Raw genomic sequence first — 25,261 nt, forward strand, 5'->3', positions numbered from 1 at the left:
CCTGAGAGTATAACTCAGCTTTGTCAGGCCTTCTCCTGTGGGGTCTTATGAAATGATACCACCCATCTCTAGGGCTTTGCTATCAAGAGAAATTTTGTAGAATCACATTTAGCAATTTAGCACTTAGCAACTTTTGCAAAATCCCACACCAATCATAAAAGTTGGCTCAGCTGCATGGATTGGATGAAATTCCTAACAAGGAGTTATAAAAATAAAGGAATGAAAAGTTGGCATTCAGCCCTGAGGAGTAAACCCACCTACCTCCCACAGAAATACCCTGTAGCTTAGAAAGTAACATGTTAACTTTAGCATCATCAATTTGTTCAAAGTCTCCATTCCGACTTTGTTCTCACAGTCAAGGAAGAAAAAACCCAGATGTTTGTATAAAAATATCATCATTTTATTACATTCCACACAATACATCTTCAAATAATTTCCAATGTCCACAAGTTATTTTCACGCACAGGCAACTGGGCAATGCAAGGGGATGTCACAGTTCTAGAGAATAAGAATTGGGAGTAAAAATCTCTAAGTGATCTCTTCTTGGTTTGTCTTTGGTAATTTGAGATAGTTTTGTTAGTTTCATTTTAAAGAGAGGGTATCTGTACCAACTTCTGAAATGTTACTAGTTGTTTTCCTGCCCAATTCTGGTTTTAAAGAAAGAATGCTGGGGTGGGGAGCGTGCATGGTAAAGACTAGGTTTCATCTCACTTCCCAGCATCATATTTTAGCAAGGACAACCATATGGATTTTTTTTTTTTTTTGCTCTAGGACAAAGACTATATGATACACTTGCTAATATAATGACAAGGAAGAGAACTTCACCTCAGAGACAAAGGTTTCCATCTTTAATGTTCAAGAGCAGGAGATACTGACTAGGGACCTCCATGTGGGAAAATCTTCACAAGCCTGTGGCATTCTGTCAGGTGATCTCATATCTCTCTCAATCCTGATGCAACTGGGTTACAACATGCATGGACTCATGTACCACATCATCTTTAAAGCACGGTTAGCTTCCCTAACCCCCCCACCCCCACCCCACCCCACTTCCACTGGAATTAAGAATTTTAATTTTACTCCTAAAAGCAGCAGGTTGTGGCATATTTTTAACATCTGCAGAGTAACCTGCCTTTTTGCACAGTACCTCAAAAATTACTAAGAAGGAATGGAAAATACTAAGAAGGAAGAGGAGGAAGAGAGGGAGAGAGGGAGAGAGAGAGAGAGAGAGAGAGAGAGAGAGAGAGAGAGAGAGAGAGAGAGAATATGTGACATCCCCAGTTGAAGTACATCATGGGAATTCACAAAGACTAGAGCAATCCCATAGACTCTACCTAGACATGTGCATAAAGACGATGTATTTTTCCCACATGGAGCATCTGATAAAGATGCAGAAATTTCACAAAGTTGCTGTCATCTTCTTTTAAAGAAGGGAAAATCTCTGAGGGTAGATGAAAAGTCAACCAGCCACTACATTGACTGGAATTTCTGGGTGTTGTTTCCTAACTCATCATCTTCTTAGGGCACCTACAGAAGCATCATGAAACCAAATCGGCCCAAACTGTTCACTGTCAGGACAGGAGGCTTCATTGGGGCCAAATAACCTTCCGATCTACTGCTGACATGGAAATCACAACAGAGCCCTCTACATCACACATTATGCAACTGCTCACCTCATCTCTATTTCCTATCAGGACTTTTGAGAAGGGAGATAACTGCTTGAGATGTCAAGACACTTTCTGCTCAACTAGTCTATCTTTTCCTTTACTGAGTAGAGAAAACTGGAAACAGAAAGCTTAAAGTACAGAGAGAGTTGCTTTTTAGACTGCAGTAAACAGAAGGAAAGCATCTTCCTTTCCAAAGGATGAAAACACTTAATCCTAAAGAACCACTTTTTTCCTGGCTAGAGGTTGGATATTTTGAAGAAATGCTGAATCTCTCTCTCTCCCAAGCATCCAGACACTTAGTACTGTGTACTGGTGGCTACCTAGAGGGTAAGGAGACCTCTCTGAGTTGAATGTCTCTATTCCTCCACAGAGGTGACGATGACCACAAATTGTTCTAGTGGTGGAATAATCCATTGCTTCCCTGGTGACAAATAATTCAAAGGCTACATGACAACATAAGCAGAAACATTAAAACGGGAAAAACCATCTTGACTTGAATCTAGATTCCATTTCATTATATTATCTGGTGATTTCTCTGTTAAGCCTTTCTCTGCATGGCTTTAGATGACTTTAATAGGCAATAGAAGAATCCTATTCACCATGCTTGCTACTCTCAGATAAAGTCAACATCTGGATTTTATAGATCAGCAAAATAAGGTCCATCTGCCAGGTATTACTTGACGCTTTAAGGAATAGCACATTGGTAAATTTTTTAAAGATTCTAGTTTTCCTATCATATATTAAATCAGATGGGTGGCTGTGTAATTCAGGGGCTGAAAGAGAGACAACCAGAGTTCTCTATTGGTACCCTGGTCATACCAGGAGAAAGTGAGGAAAGCCTCTTGAGTGAATCCCCTCTAGTGAACTTTTGGAAGGACAAGGGTAAGAGTCACACCAGATGGGCAGGCATCAATAGACCATGTTCTGTCTAATTAGAGGAAACTTTTGATCAATGAGAACACAAATCCAGAACACCAAAATTTCAACATGATACCAAAGAAGGGGTGAGGGAGACTCTCATTTTTTATTTTCCTGCCCTTCCACAGGACTCAATAAACTCCCCTTCCCAGGTGAGCAGACATAAGGTACAATATTCCAATCCTTTCTTCTTGCTCCTCCACTCCACTTTACTCCATTTTCAACAAATAATTCTAAGATTTGTTCTTTATGACTTACTCCAAGGCTGGTTTTAACTAATAAAAACTAAACATTCATTACAAGCTTTTCTTTTATAAGGCAACTCAAGAAGACTTGCTTCAGGGGTGGCAGCAGGGAAGGTTCCTTTAGCACCCAATGGCTCTGTGCTATCCCATCACTCTAAGATACTGCCACATATCCACTATGAAAGGGCCATGAAAGGGCTCCTGAATCCATTTGGGGGAATCTTTCTCTTGGGCCAGAAAGGTCAGTAGGCCAACTGCCATTGTCTTACACCCTCTCTATTTTGTTAGGTACCCAGAGATGATAATGACAGCCAACAGAAACACATCCAGTGCTGGATAAGGCAACAAAAGCTTCCATTTCTTCCCCCAAGTAAACAAACTAGCATATTATTTTCTTGTGAGAGAGAACCCCCAGGAGAAGTAAAAGAAGGAAGAGTTGAAAAGGGGCCCTCACTGAACACACACACACACATTGAATCAGTCTCTCTCTCACACACATCTGCACACACACACACACACACACACACATACACACACCATCTCTGATACATAGATAAGATAATCATACACACACTCATACATACATATATCTATACATATGCATACATACACACACATTTCTTTCCCATCAAGTTTCTTGGCAGACTGCCCACTGAGGGGAGGTACAAGGGATAGGCTAAAAAAAAAAATAAGGAATCAGTCTCTGGGTGGGTGGGTTGTGTCAGGTCTTAAGGGGATCAAGGGAAGGAGGGTACATAGATTTCTCATAATCCACGATGCAGCATTATAGTCATTTTTGCTTGACAATAATCGCCAAACAAACAAACAGACCAAAAACCCCAACGAACCCCAATACCGGGAGAATGGGTGATATGGGATCCAAGAACATAGGGTAGAAAATTGAGTGGAGCTTAAGGATATTAGAAAGAGATGTCTAGAAGTCCACACAGAGACTAGGCGAGGAGGGAAAAGTGCAAAATCGAGGCAACGCTTTTGAAGTCTTTTCGTTTGTTTTTGTTTTGTTTTGGGTTTTTGTCCTTGTCCTCTGTACTGATCCACTCTCAACACTGCGAGCTGTGGTCTTGCTCTAGTTTTATGGTTAGGGTGGGCTCCACTGTCAGAGGGGCCCCGTTGGTGTAGTGGGAGGTTTTGTAGGTGATGGAGTGATCGGTCTTCTTGGCCGCAAAGCGGAACCGGTGGTAGTGGAGCACCAGGGCCAATGCGACGGAGACCAGCACCAGAACGGCACCTCCTGCGGCTATAACGTAATACCAGAAGGCTGGGATGGGCTTCACTGACACCGTGTCCACTGTGGGCTCGGTCCCTGGGAGGAGGGTGCTCCCTGGTGGAGAGACATAGAAGAGTGTTGCTAGGTGGGAAGCATGCACACTAGTAAAAAATTAATTTAAAAAAAAAAGAAAGAGAGAAACACACACATGCTTTCAAGAATACAGGCAAGTACAAAGCGATGCCGAAACTACTACTGAGTTATGAGTTATGAAAGTGCAATTTGGATGGAAATACCAATTCTGGCCTGGCATGTAAATATTCTCAAACGGTTTATTAATTAGCCTGGCTAGACTTAAAGGCAAATTCCTCCCTGCCTTGCCAACTCTGTTATGCCCATCAAAATCAGCCCAGTCTTGTCTATATAGGACAATTATAGTAGTCAAGCAATGACTAACACATCTTAGTTTTTTAATTGGAGGTAGAGTTTTAATAGCAATTTGCAAGAGAAGTTATTAGAGAAAAATGTCCAAGCAGAAGCACAGAAGGAAGCACACACACACACACACACACATTCACACACACATACATGCATACACACACATGCACAGAAAAAGACTGGATTCTAGAAAAGTTATTGAATAAAAATTAATCTGGCAGAGTAAAATTTAGATGGCTACAGATTTCAGTGGTCTGACTCAGGTTGCCATGGAGATGATATATCAAGTTTGTACCCAATGGGAGTCTTTGAGGAGGATTGGCTAGAGTCCCACATGATTTCAAGTAAGGTTATGGCTTATTTCTCCTGGAGAGTTCCATCAGATGAGAATCAGGTTCAGAATATTTCTGTGAAACTCTGAGATTGCTCAAACCAGAATTGATCTCTCCTAATAAATATAGTCTTATCTTTGACCTCAGGAAAATGACTTACTACCTATCTTCATTCTGGGGCTCCCAGATGATCCTTGGTCAAGTTCTTTACTGAACGTGCAAAAAAGCTTGGGTTACTTAGGTTTCTAGGCTCATTCTGGACAATACCATGTGAATCACCCATAGTTTCCTACATTGGCTATGGTTTAGCAAAAATATACATTATGCCAGACCTTTACTTTCTGACTTGTAGAATATAGTTTACTTCCTAATGCATTCATTGGTAATCGAACAAAGATCCACTTCCCTTAAACAATCTGTCAGAGAGAGCTTAACTTTCTTGCCTTATTGATGTGATTTGCTAGCTCTTCTAGAAAGAGATCTTCATCTCTTTCCAAAGAAAAAGGAATCCTAGGGGTAGCTAGGTGGCACAGTGGATAGAGCACCAGCCCTGGAGTCAGGAGTATCTGAGTTCAAATCTGGCCTCAGATACTTAATAATAATTACCTATCTGTGTGACCTTGGGCAAGTCATTTAACCCCATTGCTTTGAAAAAACCAAGGAAAAAGGAATCCTTTTTGTACCTCTGTCAATCAGAATCATCTGTCCTTTTGGAACAGCTGAGACAGAGAGAGAGACTTCATCACAACTATCCTTATTTATTTATATCAAAGCTGCTGATGAGAATTTCTGGGCCCAGGGGATATAACAGAGTAATCCTAGTTCTGTGCATAGTCTGCTCCACATAGGAGGCCCTTAATGAATATTCTTGACTGAATGAATACTACCATGCAACATTTCTCATTTTTCTCTTCTTGTCTCACATTTACCCTTTCACCTTCTTCCTTTTACTCAATCCCCACACATCTGGGGAAAACCTTTTTTGCCTTTCAACAATGTTACATCACAGAAGCTGGTAAAAGTAGTTTGTGGGCATACTGGAAATTTGGAAAGTGAGAAAAGTTGGCTTCAGATGGCCAGCCTGAAACTCCCAACAAAATGTTGTCAACTCATTTATTGAAGTCTAAGAATATAGGCTGCCTGATAACTGTCTCTGCCACTGTTTTTTTTTTTTTTTTTTTTGCTGTTTCTATTTGTTTGTTTTTGTTTTTGTAGACTCAGAAGAATTCAAGGGGAAAAATAAATTACAAGAAGGAGGGGGCCTGAAATAAATGACCCAGAGGAGGGCTCCTCAAATAGCATTCTCTGGGGAAGGTATTTTCCTATGATTAGGGATTTGGCTCTCATGGCCTTTGAGGGACATTCTCTAATGAGGATATGGTTTCCCAGTCAGAGAAAAATGATAGTAATGAATCAATAGGGATTAACTCCACATCCAAAGCACCTGACCAGACAACAGCAACAATCCAATTTCTATCAAATCAGAAAACAGTCATAAATGTCTACTCCTCACCTTATTATCATCTTTCATTTTCCCCCCAAATTCTCAGTAAAATGCATTTTCTCCAGCTTAATGGTAGAGGGTCACAGTTAAAAAAAATGCCATTTTCACTGAACTTCTAAATGGCTATGTAGATGATTTGGAAGTCAGAGGAGTCCAGGAGCTCCCAGACCTCTAGGAGCTTCCCCTTGAGTCAATGAGCCAGGGATCACTGGAATTGGGCTTCATTATTTCAGTTAACCCAACAAGCAATAAGGTGTAGTAGATAGAGAACCAGCTTTGAACTCTATAAGAATGAGCCCACTCCATGAACATATTAGCTGTATGACATCAGACAAATCACTTGCTGTCTCTGTACCTGTAAACATTTCTAAGACCATAAATTATACAAAAGTTGCTAGTGGTCATTGACAGAAGGAGTTTCAATATCAGATTTTTCCTTCATCAAAGAAATCACAAAACTGAACCAAAAAAAGCCTGTCTTTCTAGTTTCTAAGCAAGGGGTATGGGGGGGCAGAGGGATAAATAATTAGGGGGAACTTAGCTATGGAATCAGCATGGATATCCATATCTGAATCCATGGAAATGAATTCAATTCAGCTCTTTCTTTCCTAACCAAACAAGGATGGGATCATATGGAATCTCGACCTTCTGATGTGCTTAGGTTATGGCAGATGTCAATAAGATAAAAGGATCAGCATACAGAAGAATGAGCTCACTCCTCAGTCATAGAGGTGATAAACTTAATATGCACAGAGAGAGAGAGAGAGAGAGAGAGAGAGAGAGAGAGAGAGCAAGAGAGAGAGCTCCTTAATTAGTGATGATGCTGGATCCTGGCCTCTCACACAATACCTTGCTTCCACTTCTCTAGTGGAATGTTTATCATCTAGTATTTTGTCCATTAGATTGAGAGCTCCTCAAGGACAAAGGGCATCTTTTTTCTTTCATTCTATCTCTAGAGCACAAGCACCTAGCAGGCTCTTAATGAATGCTTCTTAATGATTGATTTTTGTACATGGTTTTATATGAACACATAAATTATGATATAATATATAATATAACTTATGTTAAATAATTTATAATATATAATACAATATTATACATTATCTTTAGATTTTTCCCTACTACAATATAATCTCCAAGAGAGAAGGAATATATCTTATTTTTTTATCTCCCCTTGTGCCTTACACAGGACTTTTCACACAAGAAAGAGGAATTGGCTTTGTTTAGTTTGTCTCCAGAAGGCAGAACTATGAGCAAAGACTAGAAGTTGGGGAGAGTCAGATTTAAGTCTGATATAAGGAACAACTTTCTAATAATTGGCATCATCCAAAAATGGCTGCCTTCAAAGGGATCCATATTTCTCTCACTAGAATTCTTTGAGATTGACTGACTGCTAAGTTGAGAAGAAATTCTGAATTAGGTGTGGGTTAGACAGGACAGATCTCTGAGGTCTCTCTCATCCAACTCTTAGATACTAGAATCTAGAAATTTAATCAGGGATCTGTATTCATTCATGGTAATACATGAATGAATGAATGAATGATTTATTTATTTATTGTTTGCTATGTATAGAGTTGGGGATAGAAATAAAATTAAGATAGTCCCTACTCTCAAGGAACTCACAATCTAATGGAGACAAAACATAGAAAAATAAAATATACTTAAAATGTTCATTATATGTTCATCATGTATAGGAAAAGTACCTAAAATATAGATCCTCAGAGGACCCTCATGAAATTCTAAAATTCCACTGTTCAACTGTTGAAAACTTCTGTTCTAGAAGATGAATGGGACCGGCAGGGAGCTAATACTTTTCTGAAATTTCATTCATGTCCAGGTGTTGTGATGTGTGGGCATGACCCTTCCTTGGTTGAGTTGCATTGAGGTTTTTTACTGTTCATGTCATGGTCCCAAACAAATTTATTCCCCTAAGAATTCATTTTGATAGAATCAAAGATGACATGGTTTCTGTTATTTCTATTACTCATATCTTTAAAAAAAAGTCCTCAAATTACTTCTAATGCTTTATTTTACATTAATTTGTTATTTCATAGAGCAGCTAGGTGGCCTAGAAACAGGAAGATCTAAATTCAAATTTAGCCTCAGAAAACTTCCTAGCTATTTAACCTTGGACAAGTCACTTAACCTCTGTTTACCACTGGAGAATGAAATAGCAAACTATTCCAGCATCTTTGCCAAGAAAAATCCATGGAAAAAGGTCCACAGGGTCATGAATAGTTGGACATAACTGAAATTACTGACAACAACAGTGATGATTGAGGGGGGAAAGATGTTTTCTAAACAAAAACTGTCTTTTTCTTAAAAACATGTGAAATTTACTCTGTGAGCTAACATGGGTAAGGACATGCACTGAGGTTATCTTCATAGGCTGAAATGAAGGGCCCGGAGGAGGAGAAGAGCTTCAAAGACAAGGAGTTTGTTTAATTTGCTAGATGTAATTAAAAGAAAAAAAAGAAAACGGTTGGTTCCACCCCAGACAGAAGGTTTACAGAAGATGGTGGAAGAATGAGGTAACCCGCCCACTGATCTCTTTTGAGAGAGAACGGAGAAGTACAAAGTGTCCTGAACATGACTAATGAGGCAAATATCTCCCCTTGATCTTTGTTTGCCACTCAGTGAAAGGATGAGTGAGAAACATCACAGGATTTTCACCAAAGCCACCAGAAGCTGCTCTGATCTTTGGAGTTCTAACTGCCATTATATTCAGATCGATGACAACACAAAATCTGTGCCTTCTTCCCCTATCCCTAGAGCTTGTTTTCCTTTCTTTCAACTCAGGATTGTCCTTTATGTTCATGGTGAAAGGAGGTCAGGGAAAGAAATTTTCATCCCTTCAGACAAATTGACCTTGGCAGTTGTTTGGATTAATGGTAAACTATGGGGAATGTGTCCGACCTTTTGGAGGGTGTACAGTATACCTCACACATAACCCATGAGCGTCTCCAAAAGCAAACAGTGTCAGCCAAGTAGTTATTCCATTTTCACATATCTGATCTCCATGCTTCCTTGCTCAGCAACACCTATTCTTAATCTGGCAGTTAGAGGAGGGTAAGAGAGGAGCTAGGAACAATTCATACACCACAGCTGCCTATCTGAAACATGGGCATGGATTGATTACTAATAGTTTCCTTTCTTTCATCCGAGGATCACTCTGCTGAGCACTAATCAACCCTCACAAGCATCCTTGTAACACTTGAAAATACTCCAAACAGAGTCATCCCTAGATTATATTGAAACAGTAAGACTGTCTCAAGTCCTATACTTTGGGGGAGCCAGATTGTGGGCTGCGGGTATTCAAGGAAGGAGCTAGAAGGTGAATGGACTAGTTGGTACTAAACCTAAGATTTATTTGTATATAATCTGCTCAAATTCCCCTAAACTGTCTCCAATAAACCAGTGGGACCATCTCCCACTTCTTCCCACTTGGACTACTCTTCTGACATTTTTTTCCTCCTTCAAGATGTTCATTTTAAACATACATGATGCATCCACAATTGGTTCATTCTTGGGTTTGGGGGACCAACAAGAGAAGGAAAAAAACCACATGGTATGCCAGATCTTCATCCCTCCCACCCCCTTGAGATACTTCAAGTCCCAGATGGTCCTGGCTGTATGAAACACTTCAAAGAGAAATGAGCAAGTTACAATGAAGCAATGTTTACTGTTTCTATTCATCCCTTGGGTATTTGATGGGTAGAGCCATAGTTCTTAGACTATCCCCCCATCTTCTTTAATAGAAAAGTCTAGGATCTAGCACACAGTCTAGGATCTTGGGCCAAATAGTTGGTAAGCCACACACATTCATCTTCACTATTCCTTGTTTCAAAACAAACATACTGTAATAGTAACAATAATTCTCTCTTAGGCTGTAAGGCGCAAAAAATAATCACTTGCCCACTAACTGCTAAACACTGATTACTACTTTATGTATTTTCATTAGTACTGTCCTATTAGGTTTTTTTTAAAGTATTGGTTAAGAGGAAATAATCCATCATTTTAACTGGATTACTTTTCTGGGCTTTCTCACTCTTTTCTGTATATAAAGCACATTTTTATTCTTTAATTGTTCAATTCACAAAAGAACTATATGATCATATCACATTTGTATGAAATGCTTTAAAAACATACAATTCAGACTGCATGTTATTCTAAGTGATTTCATAACAAAAATTTTGGACTTTGTTTAAAACACACGAACACGCAATTTATCCATTTTCTTCCCTTTCCCTCACACACCATTATAAAGCCACAGATAACATGCCAAAGCAGAAAGCACATTTGAGGCTATTTGAATGCAAAAGAAAATTTTTTCATGGTGACAAATAAAAATGAGAAAAAAAATAAAAATTTTAAAAGACATCTCCAAATCTCAAAGTTTCCCAAAGGATCCAGGTCCAAAAGCAGTTGCCTTAATTATTTACTCTAAAAACATTCGGAGGTCTTCCCAAGAAGGTGATATTTTCTGTCTCAAAATCATTCAGAATTAATCCTGCCTCTATTCTAAACAAACAAACAAACAAATCCCAACCCACCAAGACATGGAATCCATCTGTGCTACCAAAATACTTTACCAATATAATTTTCCCCACCACTACCAGATCCCAATGTTCCCAACTCATCCTGTTATGTTTAGGGATATGTAACTTTCTGACTTTGTTTTCTGTCTCACATGAAAGGGGATGTTTTAATACTCAGTATACCCAACATTGCTCCACAGGGGTCTAACATAACATTTGTTTACATGTTTATTTGTTAAAAGAGACATTGCTAAGCTTTATGGGAAACACACTTTGCACATGGGTTGAATTTAGAGACATGAAGCCCCAGGTATCACATTTATCAGTTATGGCCTGAATCATGGAATCTCACACTCATATCATAATAGGGTGTGTGTCCACTTCTAAGAAATCTTTTCTTATCTTTATATGGAAACTGAGCTTCAATATATTATGGCAATTATGACCTGACCTGATAGTCAGGTGTACAAGAAGATAAAGATTCTATTTTATTGTGATAAAGATTGCACCTAGAACCTTAAAGGAAAAACATATTTGAATTTAAACTGTCATCAAGCAAAATTCTGAAAATCCTTCCAAAATTTGTGACTCAAATTTAAATATATCTCATATTCAAATAATTTCAAAGCATAGAAACTTAATATCTTGAACAAATGTGCTCATGTGTGGGTCTGTGTATATTATGCATGTGTTTGTGTGTGTGTGTGTGTGTATGTGTGTGTGTATGCTTAGGGATGTGTCTTGATGAGATGGAAATAGCATACAGAAGGATAATAAAGATAATTTTTACTATGAAAACCTGCTATTTCCACTCTAACCCCACTCCAATCCCCACCTTTATCTGCTGTTTTAGAACTGTGACTGGTGAGTGGTAAATTAGGCAAGCTAAGAGGGAGTTAGAGTACATCAGGTAAAAAACCAGGGACTTAGCTGTTCCTGAGTGACTCTGAGATAGCCATAATTTGGGCAGATTAATGGGAATAAAGATAAAGTCTAGACTTTGGATATAAAAATGACTCTCTTTATCTCTGATATACTATCACCTCTGGGGTGAGATCCAGTAAATCTTAATGGGGCATAATGGCATCACACAACTCTGTTTGCATAGAATAGGATATGATTAAACACTGCAAATATAGAGAAGGGTATGTGGGTGTTGTTGTGTGCAGTTTATACACAGACAAAGTGTAAAAGGCTAAATATCCTTTACTTGGTGTGTTTCCCCTCCTTTTACACATACATTAATCACCAGCTGATAAAGACTAGAAATGTCATTTTTATGGGGTTATGGATAAAGGAAGATACAAAAAGCCAATTAAATTTTCATAGCACAGAGAACTCTCATTCATTTAGATTCCAAAAAGTATCCCTATCTTTCTGAATGAGGTGGGCCCCCAAAATTCTATTGTCATTGCTGTATGCTCTCTTGAATTTAACAGGCAGATTTTTTTTAAAAAAATCTCATTTTTCTATTTTCTAGCCCTAAATGTGAAGTCTTCTGTTCCAGACACTAAATACACCATTTCTCTCTGTTTTGATTATTTTTAAACATCAACTTTTGAACTCTAATTGTCCCTCCTTCTGACAGTCATTTCCAGAGTCGACTTCCTAATTTTCTTCCTTCACAAAACCACCTGCCATTATACCTTACTGTGGAATAATTGAGACCGCTGTCTTGGTGCCCGGAAACTGGAAAGAAACCATCTTCATACTAAAATAAATCATTGCCACCTCATTTCACTTTTAATTTGCTACTGATTTCTTCGTTAACTCTGTCTACTGGCTCTCTTTCCACACCACTCATACATTTCAAGGCTCGTTACTCCCCATTGGTCAATGTAGGGCCGAGAGGTTTATCCGTAACCTATTTGTCTCTATTATTGGCTTCTAAACTTTAATTAAACAAGAGATAGTGAGACTCTCAAGCCCTTCTCCTACCACTGCAGGCGTAGTTAGCACCATCTAGTGTTGGGAAGATATATTGCCCTAAATAGTGACAGCACAAAGATTTGATCAAGATTAAAAATGTTGTTTTACAAATTCATATTACATGGAACAAGAGAATGGGGAGGCAGAAGAACAGCATATATGTATATTTTAAAACATCTTTTACCTGAAAAATTCTTACCTGGAAAAGCCGTGATAGGTTCTGAAAGAGAAAAAAAAAAGATGGTTTAGATTAGACAGGGGAAGGTAAAAGTGACAATGAAATAGGATGAATGAAGCTAAATTATTCCTGGTAACTTTTCCATAATACCCTCTGGTCTTGGTTCTGAAATTTCAAACCCAAAAGTAGATGGGTTGTGTCTCTTACATATTCTGTAACATACCTAACACATCATCAAAGAAAGAAGGTGCCTAAAGTTTCATTGGAACAAAAAAACCTTCATGGATTAATGGATCCCCAAAGTATTGTAATCAGTTACTTACCACTGATTACTTTCTCAGAGCCTGGATCACTTTTAGATGCTGGGAGCCTAGGAGTTTCCCAGAGAGACCAGGGCAATCCCAGGTGCTGGTGATATCACCACATAGACACATACCCAAGACAAATGTGCCAAGAAAAGCACTTTGTGAGGTATTAGAGTTATTGCTCAGGCCAAAGAAGCTCTAGTTTGTTCTCAATGCTACCTGTTTCCTACAATGACATAATTCTATTGCTCACAGTGAGTGTTATGGCATGGAAGACAAAATATCTAGCAAAGTGATAGCAGGGAAACCCAAATAGGAAAACATAAACCCAAGGTGAGACACTGAGTTTGCAAGGACAGCTAACAGTATTGCACTTTGTTCTTCTTTGGAGTCATTGAACTACTCAATGAACATTGGACAATTCTTCAATGAACATATTTAGCTTATATATTTGATAGATGAGATATCAAATTTCCAATAACTTGCTTTATATGCCAGAGTTTTTCCCTTTAATTCAATCAGGTAAAAGTATCTCTTAAGTAATTTATGCTATGCTAACACAGTCTAAGTTTTTAATCTGTTTTTTTTTGGGGGGGGGAGTTGTGGCTTTTTGCTTGCTTGGGAAGGCTTCCATTAAATCCATCAAGTCCTCTGAGCATGTAATCCTGACTGGCAGGTAGTTTTCATACTGTAGCATTTTCCTTGCTAAAAGCTAGAGTTTGATGATTGGGGGGTTGGCATTCAGAAGTTCTTTATACTTAGTGTACATCTATTTTTGATTGGGAACAGGGCATGCTAAGCTTTGCCTCATGTCACATTCCAGCTATCCTAAACAGTGCCAGGGAATTATACCCTCTTCTAACCTCAAGCAAATGAGCCTTCACTCTGTCGAGAGCATCTTTTCCCCTTTCTTTTCCTTTCCCTTCCATAGTAGTGAAGAAAAGCGATAGCCATCTCCTTTTAGCGAGGTAGCAACTGAAATTTGGAACTCAGCTGACCAGGAAGCCCGACAACTAACACAATGATAGACTGCCTTCTGGTGTGTACACCAGTGCTTATTGGCTAGTTGGGAGCAGCCAAGAGGAGACAGATGTTGACATACCCATGCAGTTCTCTAGAGGGATATCAGTGCCTATCCGGATATCATCAATGGCAATCTCTCCTGAGCGTCCTTTGCCTAGAATTCCCTCGAACACAATCTATGAAAACAATAAGAACAAATCCCATGGTTAGGTGAAGTTTCCATGACCAAACAGTGTAAAGATTTCTTATTTCCTCCCTACCTGTCTTTATTTGTTTGCTTGTTTATTCATTTATTTATTGCACCTGGTATACATCTGTTACCCACATGGCAACAGCATTTAAAAAAATCTTAATTTGAAAAGAAATGATTCAAATCAAATGCATATATGAGGGGGTGGAGGGAGAAAAAAATGCAGACAAGGTGATGAATTTTTATGTCCACTAACTAGAACATGTTGAATAAAAAGGACCATAATTGGTTCTTGTTAAAAGGAAGGGAACTAACTCAGGCTCTGTTTAAAGTTCTTTCCTTTTATTCCCCCCTTCAATACCCAAGTTGGCTATTTGGAAGTATTCTTATAACTCAAGAGGAAATGAATAGGTTGGGACATTGGAAGAAAGGCAGCATATGGATTCACTTTGCTTTGAGGGCACAGCTTCATTATAACCAGGAGAAAATGACTCTCAACAACACCCCTCTAACACGGGGATGGGAAGGGCAGTGAGCAAACAGAGGTGTCTTTGCTCTGCAATGTTAAATCATCACTCTTTTTCTCTCCCTCACTCAGTTCTCTCTCTGCAAACTAGCACATGTCCTCTGGCAAGCTAAGCAAACAGTTGGCTGCCTCACCCGCCATCTGTTGCTGCTTCTTGGCTGGGGAGGAGAAGGTTAATGCTGAAGCTGGTATGGAATCACCTATTCCAAAGGGTGCCTCGGGTGATTTCTGCCCAGCCTACCAGAGAAGCTCCTTCTTCTGTGCCTCAGTCTCTCTCTCTCTCTCCCCCCCCCACCCCCCTTAAGATCATAAAAGCCTGATCAACTGGAGAGAAATGATTAGTTTAGGACTGGATCAGATACAAGGGCCACAGAGAGAGCTAGGCAGCTTCCACTCCCCTTCCCTGGCACAGATTCATTAAGGCAGGTCAGGAAAGGCTGTTTATATTTCCTTCAGAGAATCTTAAGTAATAGACTTGGCTTTTCCTTTCTAGAGGGAAAGGTTTGTTTGTATTTATTTTTCTGGCTTTTTGTGTCCCTTTGTCTGGCTACCAGATAACAATCTAAAATAAAATGGAGGGGGGGGGGTGTGAAGCATTTGTCCAGAAAAGATTTCAGTAATAGAGAAGCAATGGGAGGAACAAAGAGCCAAGTCTGGGTGTACAGATAGGCACATTCTGAATAACAAATAAGAGTGTCATTTAGTTGCTATGGCAACGGGAGAAACACAATGAAAACAGCGGAGCTTAACCACGTTCCCTAATGATGAATGGGCACAGTCCTTTGAAATATTGAAATAAGGCTCAAGATGATTCCCTGGAATCTTCACACAAATCTCCTTTGATCACCTCACCTGATACTCCATTTCATCACTTGGCAGGATGATCCTTCCTTGTCTCCACTCGCTGCCTTGGTCCTCTCGAATGACCCAGAGGAGCTTGCTGGCCTGGCTTGCTTTCCGAACCACTTGCAGAGCGATCCCACTGCCACCTGTGGCTTGGTATTGGAATTCCATACACACAGGGCTCCTGGGCAGGTAGAGGGCAGGGCTGATGAGCCGGCCGTGCTGCTCTTCTCTCCTTCCATTGCTCTGCAGCCTCAAATAGTTCCGACCATCTGCCAGAAACAAACCCAAAGCAGAGTGGTACCTTTAGCCCCTCTCAATGACACTAAGGATTGGAGCTTTGTTTCCAAATAGGACCCCAATGGACCAGGACCCTGGGGTGAAAGTTGAGGCTGAGAGGGTGACTGGTTTGATCTTTTCCCAAACCACAACTGGCCTAAGTGTAGGGGATAGTGGCTGCCAATTGGAGTCACCCAAAAGGCCTCCTCCAGACTGCTGTGACTAGCCTATATAATATCTTGCCTTTAGCTCTTATCACAAAGGAGGCATTTTAGCTGTCACATCTCTACCCATGATGTTAGATGACTTCTGGGATTCAGAGACACCTATCATCATTTAGAAACCACAATGTAAGGAGGAGGTGGGGTTTGGGGAAGTGGGAGGGTTTGGGGAGGAGGGGGCACAGCAAGGGTGTCACCAAATGGGCACATACAACCCATTCCTTTCCCAGTCCAGCCTGGGGAGCCTTGCCCTTGGCTGCCTTTTTGTAGAAAGCCATACACACGCAGATCCAATGATAACAACAACCATCATTATCACTAATGAGCTCTGGGGGCCTCTAGAACAGAGCTTCACTTTTAGCACCGAATATAAATATCCTAGAAAATTAGGGTTTTCCCCTTCCAGATTTTTGGAGAATGAATTTAATTGCTGTTTGGTTTCAAAAACAAATCAAATACCAAGCAGAATACCAAGTTCCCAATATTATAGGCTAATACCATGCCTGCCAGTTTGTAACCAATAAGAAACTGGGGCCAGTGGTTTGCACCTGCAAATCTCAACTCATGGGGGTATCTGACCGCTTGTCCAAAGGACAGACTGGCCATTGTCGATGTAAATCAATTGCATCTGCCTCTAGGTAAACATAAAGCATACAGGCATACCTTCTGTTCAAAAGCTATGCCTAAAAATCTCCTGCAAAGTGATAGGAATACTATTTTCACTGAAGATCTAGCATAGAACATAGGCAATAAATAGCATAACACTTTGGTATCCTCCACAACTGGATGATTACATGCAGGTAAAAATAGGGAGCCTGGGTAGGTAAAGAATGAGGCTGAGAGACCCTGAGACCTCAGTGCAGCAGAAGCTAGGTAATTTCTAGAATTATTTACTATTCTTCTGCCACTGCCACCTTGGCTAACACCATCCTGGCTAAGCCAGGACCAGGTGATCCAAGAGGTGGTCACCCTGGAAGTTACCTAGCAGGCAATGGTCTCTTCCCCCTCGCTCTTCCGGCCTAGTCCTGTTCCCCAGACTCTTTATCAATAAGTCAAGAATAAATGCCCTTTCACTGTCAAATTCCGTTCCCTCTGATTCCTTCTCCTTCATTTCTAGCCTTCGAGTCAAATTACACAAATTTCACAGCATATGCTCTGACTTCTGTTGCTGTCTTATCCCCCTCCCCACCCACCCCCAAATTATCCTGAATTGAATTTGGCTCCTTGGCTTCCCTCCCCTCCTCCATACCCAAGTTGCAACAAAACAAAACAAAACAAAGACCAAAACAAGCAAGATCTCTTTTTACTAAGTGTGAGTGGTTTCCATTTCACACTCAAATAAGCACAGGAGAGATTCTAAAATACAGTAACAGCAACAACTATCCTAGTTAGGTAATAGCATTTAAAAATCTCTTCTATGGATAGAGTCTACCCTGGGAATAGACTCAATTTGGCATTCAAGGCCCTCTATAATCTGGCCCAGTCTTTTCCAACCATAGGATTGCCAACTCACATGAACCTTCTTTTCAAGCTGGAATAGTTGCACTCTACCATAGCATAAATACTTTGTATTTATTCAGTACCTGTGCACTTCCCTCCCCACTGTACCTAGTCCACAAGAATTTCTCCCTATTCTCAGCTTCTAGAAGCACTTAACTGCTCTGCATCTCTCATTCATTTGGGCGTGTAACTACACATCGCCTATTATACTGTCACCAAATTGTTTGATTTTTAGTTTCATCTTCAACTAAATGAGAGGCTTCTAGAGGGCAAGAGCCATGACTTGCCTTTGTACTGGTTTTTCCACATACCTGGAATGCATTACTTCCTTACCTCTACCTCCTAAAGCCCCTGACTAGCTTCAAAGGATTTCATCTCAAGTACTACCAACTACATGTTATCTCCCAAATGCTAGTACTTTCTCTCCCTAAAAAAGCCACTTTATACTTTCTCTCCATATATTTTTGTCATTATTATCTCTCTCTCTCTGTCTCTGTCTCTCTCCCTATCCCTGTTCATCATCTATCATCTACATCTATCAATCTATATGTAGCTATCATCTATATATGTCTATAATCTATCAAGCTATATCTATTATCTATCTATCTCTCCATCTCTCTATCTTTCTGTCTATCTGTCTATGCCATCCCCCCCCCCCCATAAGATGTAAGCTCTTTGGAGGGTAAAACACCATTTGTCTTTTTGTTTTTAGTCTCTGTGCCTAGCTCAGTATTGGGCAAGTAGCAGGTATTCAATAAATGCTTGGTGAATTAGTATAAAACACTTCTATTTCTTTTCAGTCACTCTCTGATTCTATACATATATAGGTACTTAATAAATATAAATTAAATGAATAAATGATAAATGAATGAGAAAAAATTACAACTGTTGATGTTAGAGATAGAAAAGAAGTGGGCATCGCTGAGCCTTGGTATCCTTCAAAACATATCAGTCTTCTGGAGCTCCCATCCTTTCCCTAGGCATTGCAAGAGCAAAGAAAAGATCATCCCAAGCCATCTACTTAACCAAAGAGGTCCCCTCTCCCACTCCTTATAATTTAAAAGTCATCACTTGCTTCTCCTCATGGGTGAAAGGAATTGCATTTCAAAGACTTGGCAATCTATGTTCCCTTTCATATTTTTCTCAAACAACAAGACCTACTTACTGACTAAAAATTGCTTGGCAAGAAATGCTGTCACTCGTGTGAATTTATGTTCTTAAGAGTCAGGGAGACAGTGCAACAGTGAGAAATTACTAGGTGGAAAAGGAATCTGCATGGAGGTGTGGAGAATGGCGCTGGCAAGTCTATTTTACTTCCATATATTGCTACCCAAACAAAGGGTATCATTCAACCCAAAACCTTATGGAGTTGCTACCCCAAGGATGCAGGGGTGTCTTCTTCCTTGCTTTCCAAGAAGGTGATAATACTGTAGTTTGTAGGGCCATTCTGAAGATCAGGGAGTTAATGCTGGTGAAGTGCTAAGAACGGTGGAGGCTGCTGAGGGGAACATAATTCACCACTGACATCCAAGCTAATCCACTCATCTGTGGTATCCAGAGACCAGCAGAGCTCTGGTTTTCACTGTTAAACCATTTGCTCCCTATTTGCCTATTAAGTGCTAGGAGCTCTAGGGAAGAAAGATGATATGCAAATTCGAGGAATTAGTAGTACCCATGAGTTAAGCCCGTGCTGGACTGGAAAGTATCTCTTGTCCTTCACAAAGGGAGACCAGAACTGATCCAAGGTCATGGTAGAGGTTGGGTCCCAAGTAGGGCAAATCCATGGAGGGGTAGGAGATATTTCATTTCAGTGTCACTCTGAGGATTCTGCTTTGGTCTCAGGAGTCTATACCCCTGACCGAGAGAAAGAGGGTTTGATTTGACTGGAAGATTTATAGAGGTCTTCAAGATAATACTGAAGTGAAAATGGACTGACTTATAGTATTTCAGAGTTGGAAGGGATTCCAGAGAGTTAGTCTGATCTGAATCAGAAATCCTATCTACAATAGACCTGACTAATCATTTAATTTCTACCTGAAGTCCAAGAATGACAAGAAAATTGCTATCTAAATATATTTTCTCAAGGCAGTACAATCCACTTTCTTGAAGTTCTAATAGTTAGGAACCATTTTCCTTCCATGGGCCTGAAATCTACCTATCTATTACTCCCACCTCTTGGTCCTTGATATAATCTAAAAGGTCAAACAGTACAGTTCTTATCCTTTTACAGCATGAGATCTTTTTCAAATAGTCAAAGACAACAATTGCTCCAATCTCTAAATATCTTTGTCTCCAGGCTGAGCACCTCTCGTTCTCCAATTATGTTTTGGTGTTGTCTATCATCCTCATTGCCTTCTTCTAAAAGTACACCATGTTACCAATAATAATTCAATACTTCAACTATACATTATTCATTAGTGTGAATATTCCATTTGACCAAAATAGATCCTAATCCTTCTATGTCTCACTAGATCATCTTTATAAATTTCCTGTGGTAAGAAAAATTCACCAACTGGAGGCCAACTTTTTGGTGATAAGCTTCCATGAACTTAGCACTCACACCATGAGGAAGCATCCAAGAAGAATACTAATTGAACTTGTCAACGTCTTCTAAAATGTGGTACACAAAACCAAATATAATATTCCAGATGTGGTCTGTCCAGGGAAGAGTAAAGCAGGACTATTACAATCACTCTTGTTTTATATATTATCTCTCCATTAATAAATTCTAAGAGCTTACCCCCTGAGTCATAACAAAGTAGGAAAATCCTCAGGGTGACTGATGTCTGCCAGAAGACCGGATTCCCCTGATTGGTCCAAGCTTTTTTCTTTTTTAATCAGAAACAAGATGTCTGCCAGAAGACCAGATTTCCCTGATTTGTCCAAGTTTTTTTTTTTTGTTAGAAACAAGATCCATTCTCCTAGGACCCCTTAAGCCTTCTGACCCTGCTGCTCCCCAAAAGTTCCACTAGGCTCTAATTATCCCCATAGCTTTTCTATCCAACTTTAGTAGGTGGCGGTTCAGTCTCACACTAATATAGAATTTTGAGATAGAAAGGAATCCCCAGAGGTCATCTAGTCCACCCCCTGCCTCCGGGCAGCTGTTCTTATATATCCAAGGAAGCAGATGTTGACTCTTGGAGAAAGAGATTCCTTAGGCTCATCATCTGTACACTCTGCTGTCTAACAACCTTCACCATAAGAACATTCTTCTACCCAGCCACCACTTGTCCTGCTGTAATTTAAAGTCCATTGATTTTTTCCATTCCCTCCATAATGGAGAACATCCGGCCTTTACTTCTCTCCCTAGGTCCTGGAGATAGGCTGCTACCATCTTGGATGTGGGTATGTGAGAAAGAGGCAGGGTCTGACTACCTTAATCCTTACAGCTGTTAGTGCTCTCCCACTCAAAACAGTACTTCTCTCTAGCAAACTGCAATAGGTTCACTCCTTGATGATGAATGGTCTCATTTATGTTTTTGTATCCTCAGTACTTGTGCTTAAATAAATGTTTTGTTGATATAACTTATAATCATTTACCTAGGTAACACTTAAAGCCCCCCCCTCCCAACACAGTCAGGTGTAAAGATCTGGAGCTAGAAAGACCTTAAATGCCATCTTGCCCAACCTTCTGATTTTAGAGAAGAATAGAGACCCAAGAAGGTTACTTGGCTGGTTTCATAGCTGATGTTAGCTCCACTGTGCCATGTGGCTTTCTCTTCACTTGTCCAGGAGATGTGATCTTGGAACTTAGGAATTTCAGTTTTTCAACCATTTGGTCATCTCTATTAAACCATTTGTGCCCTACTTCCTATTAAAGTGCTATGAGCTCTAGGGAAGAAAGATGATATGCAAATTTGAGGCATTAATAGAAGATACCAGACAAACACATGCTGGATTGAAAAGTATTTCCTTTCACTTAGGGCGAGGTCAGAGCTGATCCAAGGTCACAGTGAAGAATAAGTCTAAAGAGGAGTGGGAGAAATCCCTGCTCAAAATGACCCTGAGAATTCCAGTCTAGTCTCAGAGATTCAAAACCTTGACCTTAAATTTTGGAACACTGAAATCTGATATTTACTCTTGGGAGAATCTACTACACTACAGGACTTGTAAATATTAGTCCATTTATTAAAAAAATATTATTTATTTGTTTTGTTTTTGTTTTTGTTTTTTTGCTAGGCAATGGGATTAAGTGACTTGCCCAACATCACAAAGTTAGGTAATTATTATAAACTGAATTCAGGTCCTCCTGACTCCAGGGTGGGTTTTGCCCCATCAGTCCTTCATTTTTGAAGAAGACCATAACATCAGGGAGGTGATGCCATAACAAGCATATGAACTGGATTTGAATGAGGGAAGGCTGTGCTAAGTCACCAGCCTCAGTTTCTCCTCCAGAATTATCTGGGTCCAGTGACTCCTCCAGAGTCATCTAAGATTCAATGACCAGATATGACTCAGGACTGGAGATGCCCCTGGATGCCAGGCAATCAGGGTTAAGTGACTTACCCAAGATCACACAGCTAGTAAGAGTCAAGTGTCTGAGACTGTATTCAAACTCCCATCCTCCTGACTCCAAGGTCAGTGCTCCATCCATTCACTGTACCACCTAGCTGCCCTACCTGTTATTTGAAAAGCCCTAAGATGTGACTAACCAGAACTGGGTCAGATAATAACAACTCACATTAAGAGCTTTAAGGTTTATAAAGTACATTACTCACAAAGCTCTAGGAAGTAGATAGAGAATGTATTATGTGACCATTTTATAGAGGAGGGAACTGATGTTCATAAAAGTACAGGGTTGCAAACTTGAGAATCATGCAATAAGAAATACAAATTCAGGTTTCACACCCAGTATTCAAGACCTGGGGATGCTAAGAGACCAAATGGTTTACTTTAGGAAGAAGTAGGTCCTTGATCTTCTCCAGCATACGGAAAAGCTATAAACATTAGGAAGTGGTCTTGAAAGTGACCAGTCAGAGACAAGCATGAAAGCCATAAAGGAACGTATATATTGAGTGCCAGCAGCTTGCTCAACCTGTTGGGTTGGTTTGTACCTGGAGAACAGCTGTGTGTTCAGTAGAGTCATTATGGGGTGAAGCAAAGTTCGGGGGAGCAAAGTGAAGCCTCAGGAATGGGAGAGCCTGGAGAGCAAAGTGAGGGAATCAGAGCACAGCAAGGGAAGCAGAAGGTCTCACACCCAGCTGTGTCCTGAGCCCTAAACTGAGAAAATGAGCAGGAAAATGAGAAAAGGCAGATTCTCATGAGGACTCCCAACACACTCATGATGTGGAAAGCCATCAAAACACAAACCAGGGTGAAAAACCTGCCCGATATGATTTTTGATCAGAAATCACAAATTTCTTCCTAATTTTAATTTGAAAAGAAGAGGCCTGGAGTGGGCCTGGGGTATCATGACAGTGCATCACAAATTCATGACAGCTCTTTCTACAGCCCCAAGCAGTCTCTTCAAGGGGACGCTCTGTTGGGCACAGGGAGTGGAGTGTTCAATAAATGACTTGTTGATTGATTGGGGGAAAGGTAGGCATGAAATCAAAAGGGTCACTCTCTTAACATGATAGGACCCAAACAAAACAGATGTGTTAAGGAGTTCTACCAGAACAAGATAATGGTTGAGTTAAAGGGAAAAACAGCATGCTGGAGCCTCACTGTTCTTGTAGCTAATGGTCCCTGTGCCATTAATGGACAGCTTCCAGCAAAGAAAGAACAATTGAAAGGAAATATGTGTAGCTGCTGAAGTAGAGGGAAGAAAAAACATCCCGGAGATACAATCCCTCTCCTTCAGGACTTGAAATACTTTGGAGGCATTCTACTGGATCTTTGACTGAAAACATCTGTTGTTGCCCATGACACCGTGGAAACAATCCCATGGGGATGGACAACAAAAGTTCAGAAGGTCAGAGAGGCATCTCAGAGGACGGGGCCATTCAGGCATGGTTAACCTGCTGCTGTCTCTGGAATGGGGGTCTCCTGATGTTTCACCTGGAGATTTATAGCTGCATCTGGCTTTGGTTGAATGAGAGCAGCACAAACACATGACCCTTGCTGGCCAGATAGCAACTCGATCGATTGTGACTGCGCCTTACCAAATTCACAAATAAATCACCAGTCTGCTCCTCCTGGCTATTGGGAACCAAATGCACCATCTGCCCAACACACACATCTCCTGGCTAGTAACTTGCCCTCCTACGAGGACAACCATCTGAAAGAATATTCACTGCCGCAGGAGAGGTAGTCTCTTCATATAGGTCATGCTTAAAACATGAGTTAGCTCCTCAGCTGGCTTCTCCAGGTCATTCTGCATTGGCCTGGGTTCCTAAATTAATATTCAGTTAAGGAAAACATTAACTCTGAATGATCTCAGCAGTATGTATCCAAGGTTTTTCCTGCTTTCTTGTAGAGAACCAACCCCCCTTTCTCAGGCTTTGTCTTATAGGGATCTATACATTCCTTATGTCTATTGCTATCTTTTCTGGCAACTGCAGATTCAAGCCCAGTACCTGCTTCTTATATCCTATCCTTCCTTTTTTTCATTGTTCCACACACTGGCAGGAAGCCCTGACCTTCAAGACCTCAGGCCAAGTAAAAAGAATCCAAATTTTCCCTGCTGTCTCTTCTGCAAAACCAGGGATATTTCACTTTCTGCCCTCTTCCTTATGTAACCATTAATGACTACCTGCTTTCTTGCATTAACAACATTTTTATTTAGTTTTATTTTTATATCACATTCTTTTTTTGAATCCCTTGAAACAAAGAATAAAATAAGAAAATTTTAAAAATCAGTTTGGCAAAACTAATGAACACATTAAATAAATCTGACATTATATTCAACATTCCATACCTACAATCCTTCACCTCTAAAAAGGAGGAAGTATATCTCATGTTTTCTCTGAATTCGAACTTAGTCCTTATAATTCCACAGTATTCTAGAGTCCATATAAATAGAAAGAACATTGTCAGAGTTGCTATTGTGCTGTTTTCCTGGTTTTGCTTACTTACTCTGTATCAATTCACAAGTCTTCCTATGCTTCCCTGCATTCTTCATAGCTATCATTTCTTATGATACACTAATATTCCATCACCTTCATGTGCCACAATTTGCTTAGCCATTCCCTAGTTGATGGTCTTGATTCTAGTTCTTTATTATGACAAAAAAAATGCTGCTATGAATATTTTTGGAGTATATGGGACCTTTCCTTCTGTCTTTGACCTCCTTGAGGTCATAGGTCTTGAAGTTCTCTTCCATTTTCAATTCAAGCTACACAATGACCTTCTTTTAGACAAATCATTCCTGGTCTTCAGTGATCTACCACTGTCTACTGCCTGCAAAACTGAACCCTTTGTATTTTCAGTGGCTATGCCTCAGCCAAACCACCAAAACC

At 40.1% G+C, this 25,261-nt stretch overlaps 1 protein-coding gene across 1 annotated transcript in view; it reads right to left on the minus strand.

The window, feature by feature from the left end:
* NRP2 (neuropilin 2) overlaps positions 1-25,261 on the minus strand; it is a gene marked incomplete at its 5' end in the record, with an annotated part of 108,248 nt that overhangs the window by 24,606 nt on the left and 58,381 nt on the right. Inside the window, 3 exons of the mRNA XM_074191562.1 lie at positions 12,996-13,016; positions 14,382-14,478; positions 15,871-16,133. Of these exons, the coding sequence (XP_074047663.1) occupies positions 12,996-13,016; positions 14,382-14,478; positions 15,871-16,133 (381 nt within the window). The remainder of the gene's footprint in view (positions 1-12,995; positions 13,017-14,381; positions 14,479-15,870; positions 16,134-25,261) is intronic.

The sequence above is a fragment of the Macrotis lagotis genome, chromosome 6 (assembly GCF_037893015.1).
Source record: "Macrotis lagotis isolate mMagLag1 chromosome 6, bilby.v1.9.chrom.fasta, whole genome shotgun sequence".
Classification (NCBI taxonomy): Eukaryota; Metazoa; Chordata; class Mammalia; order Peramelemorphia; family Peramelidae; genus Macrotis; species Macrotis lagotis.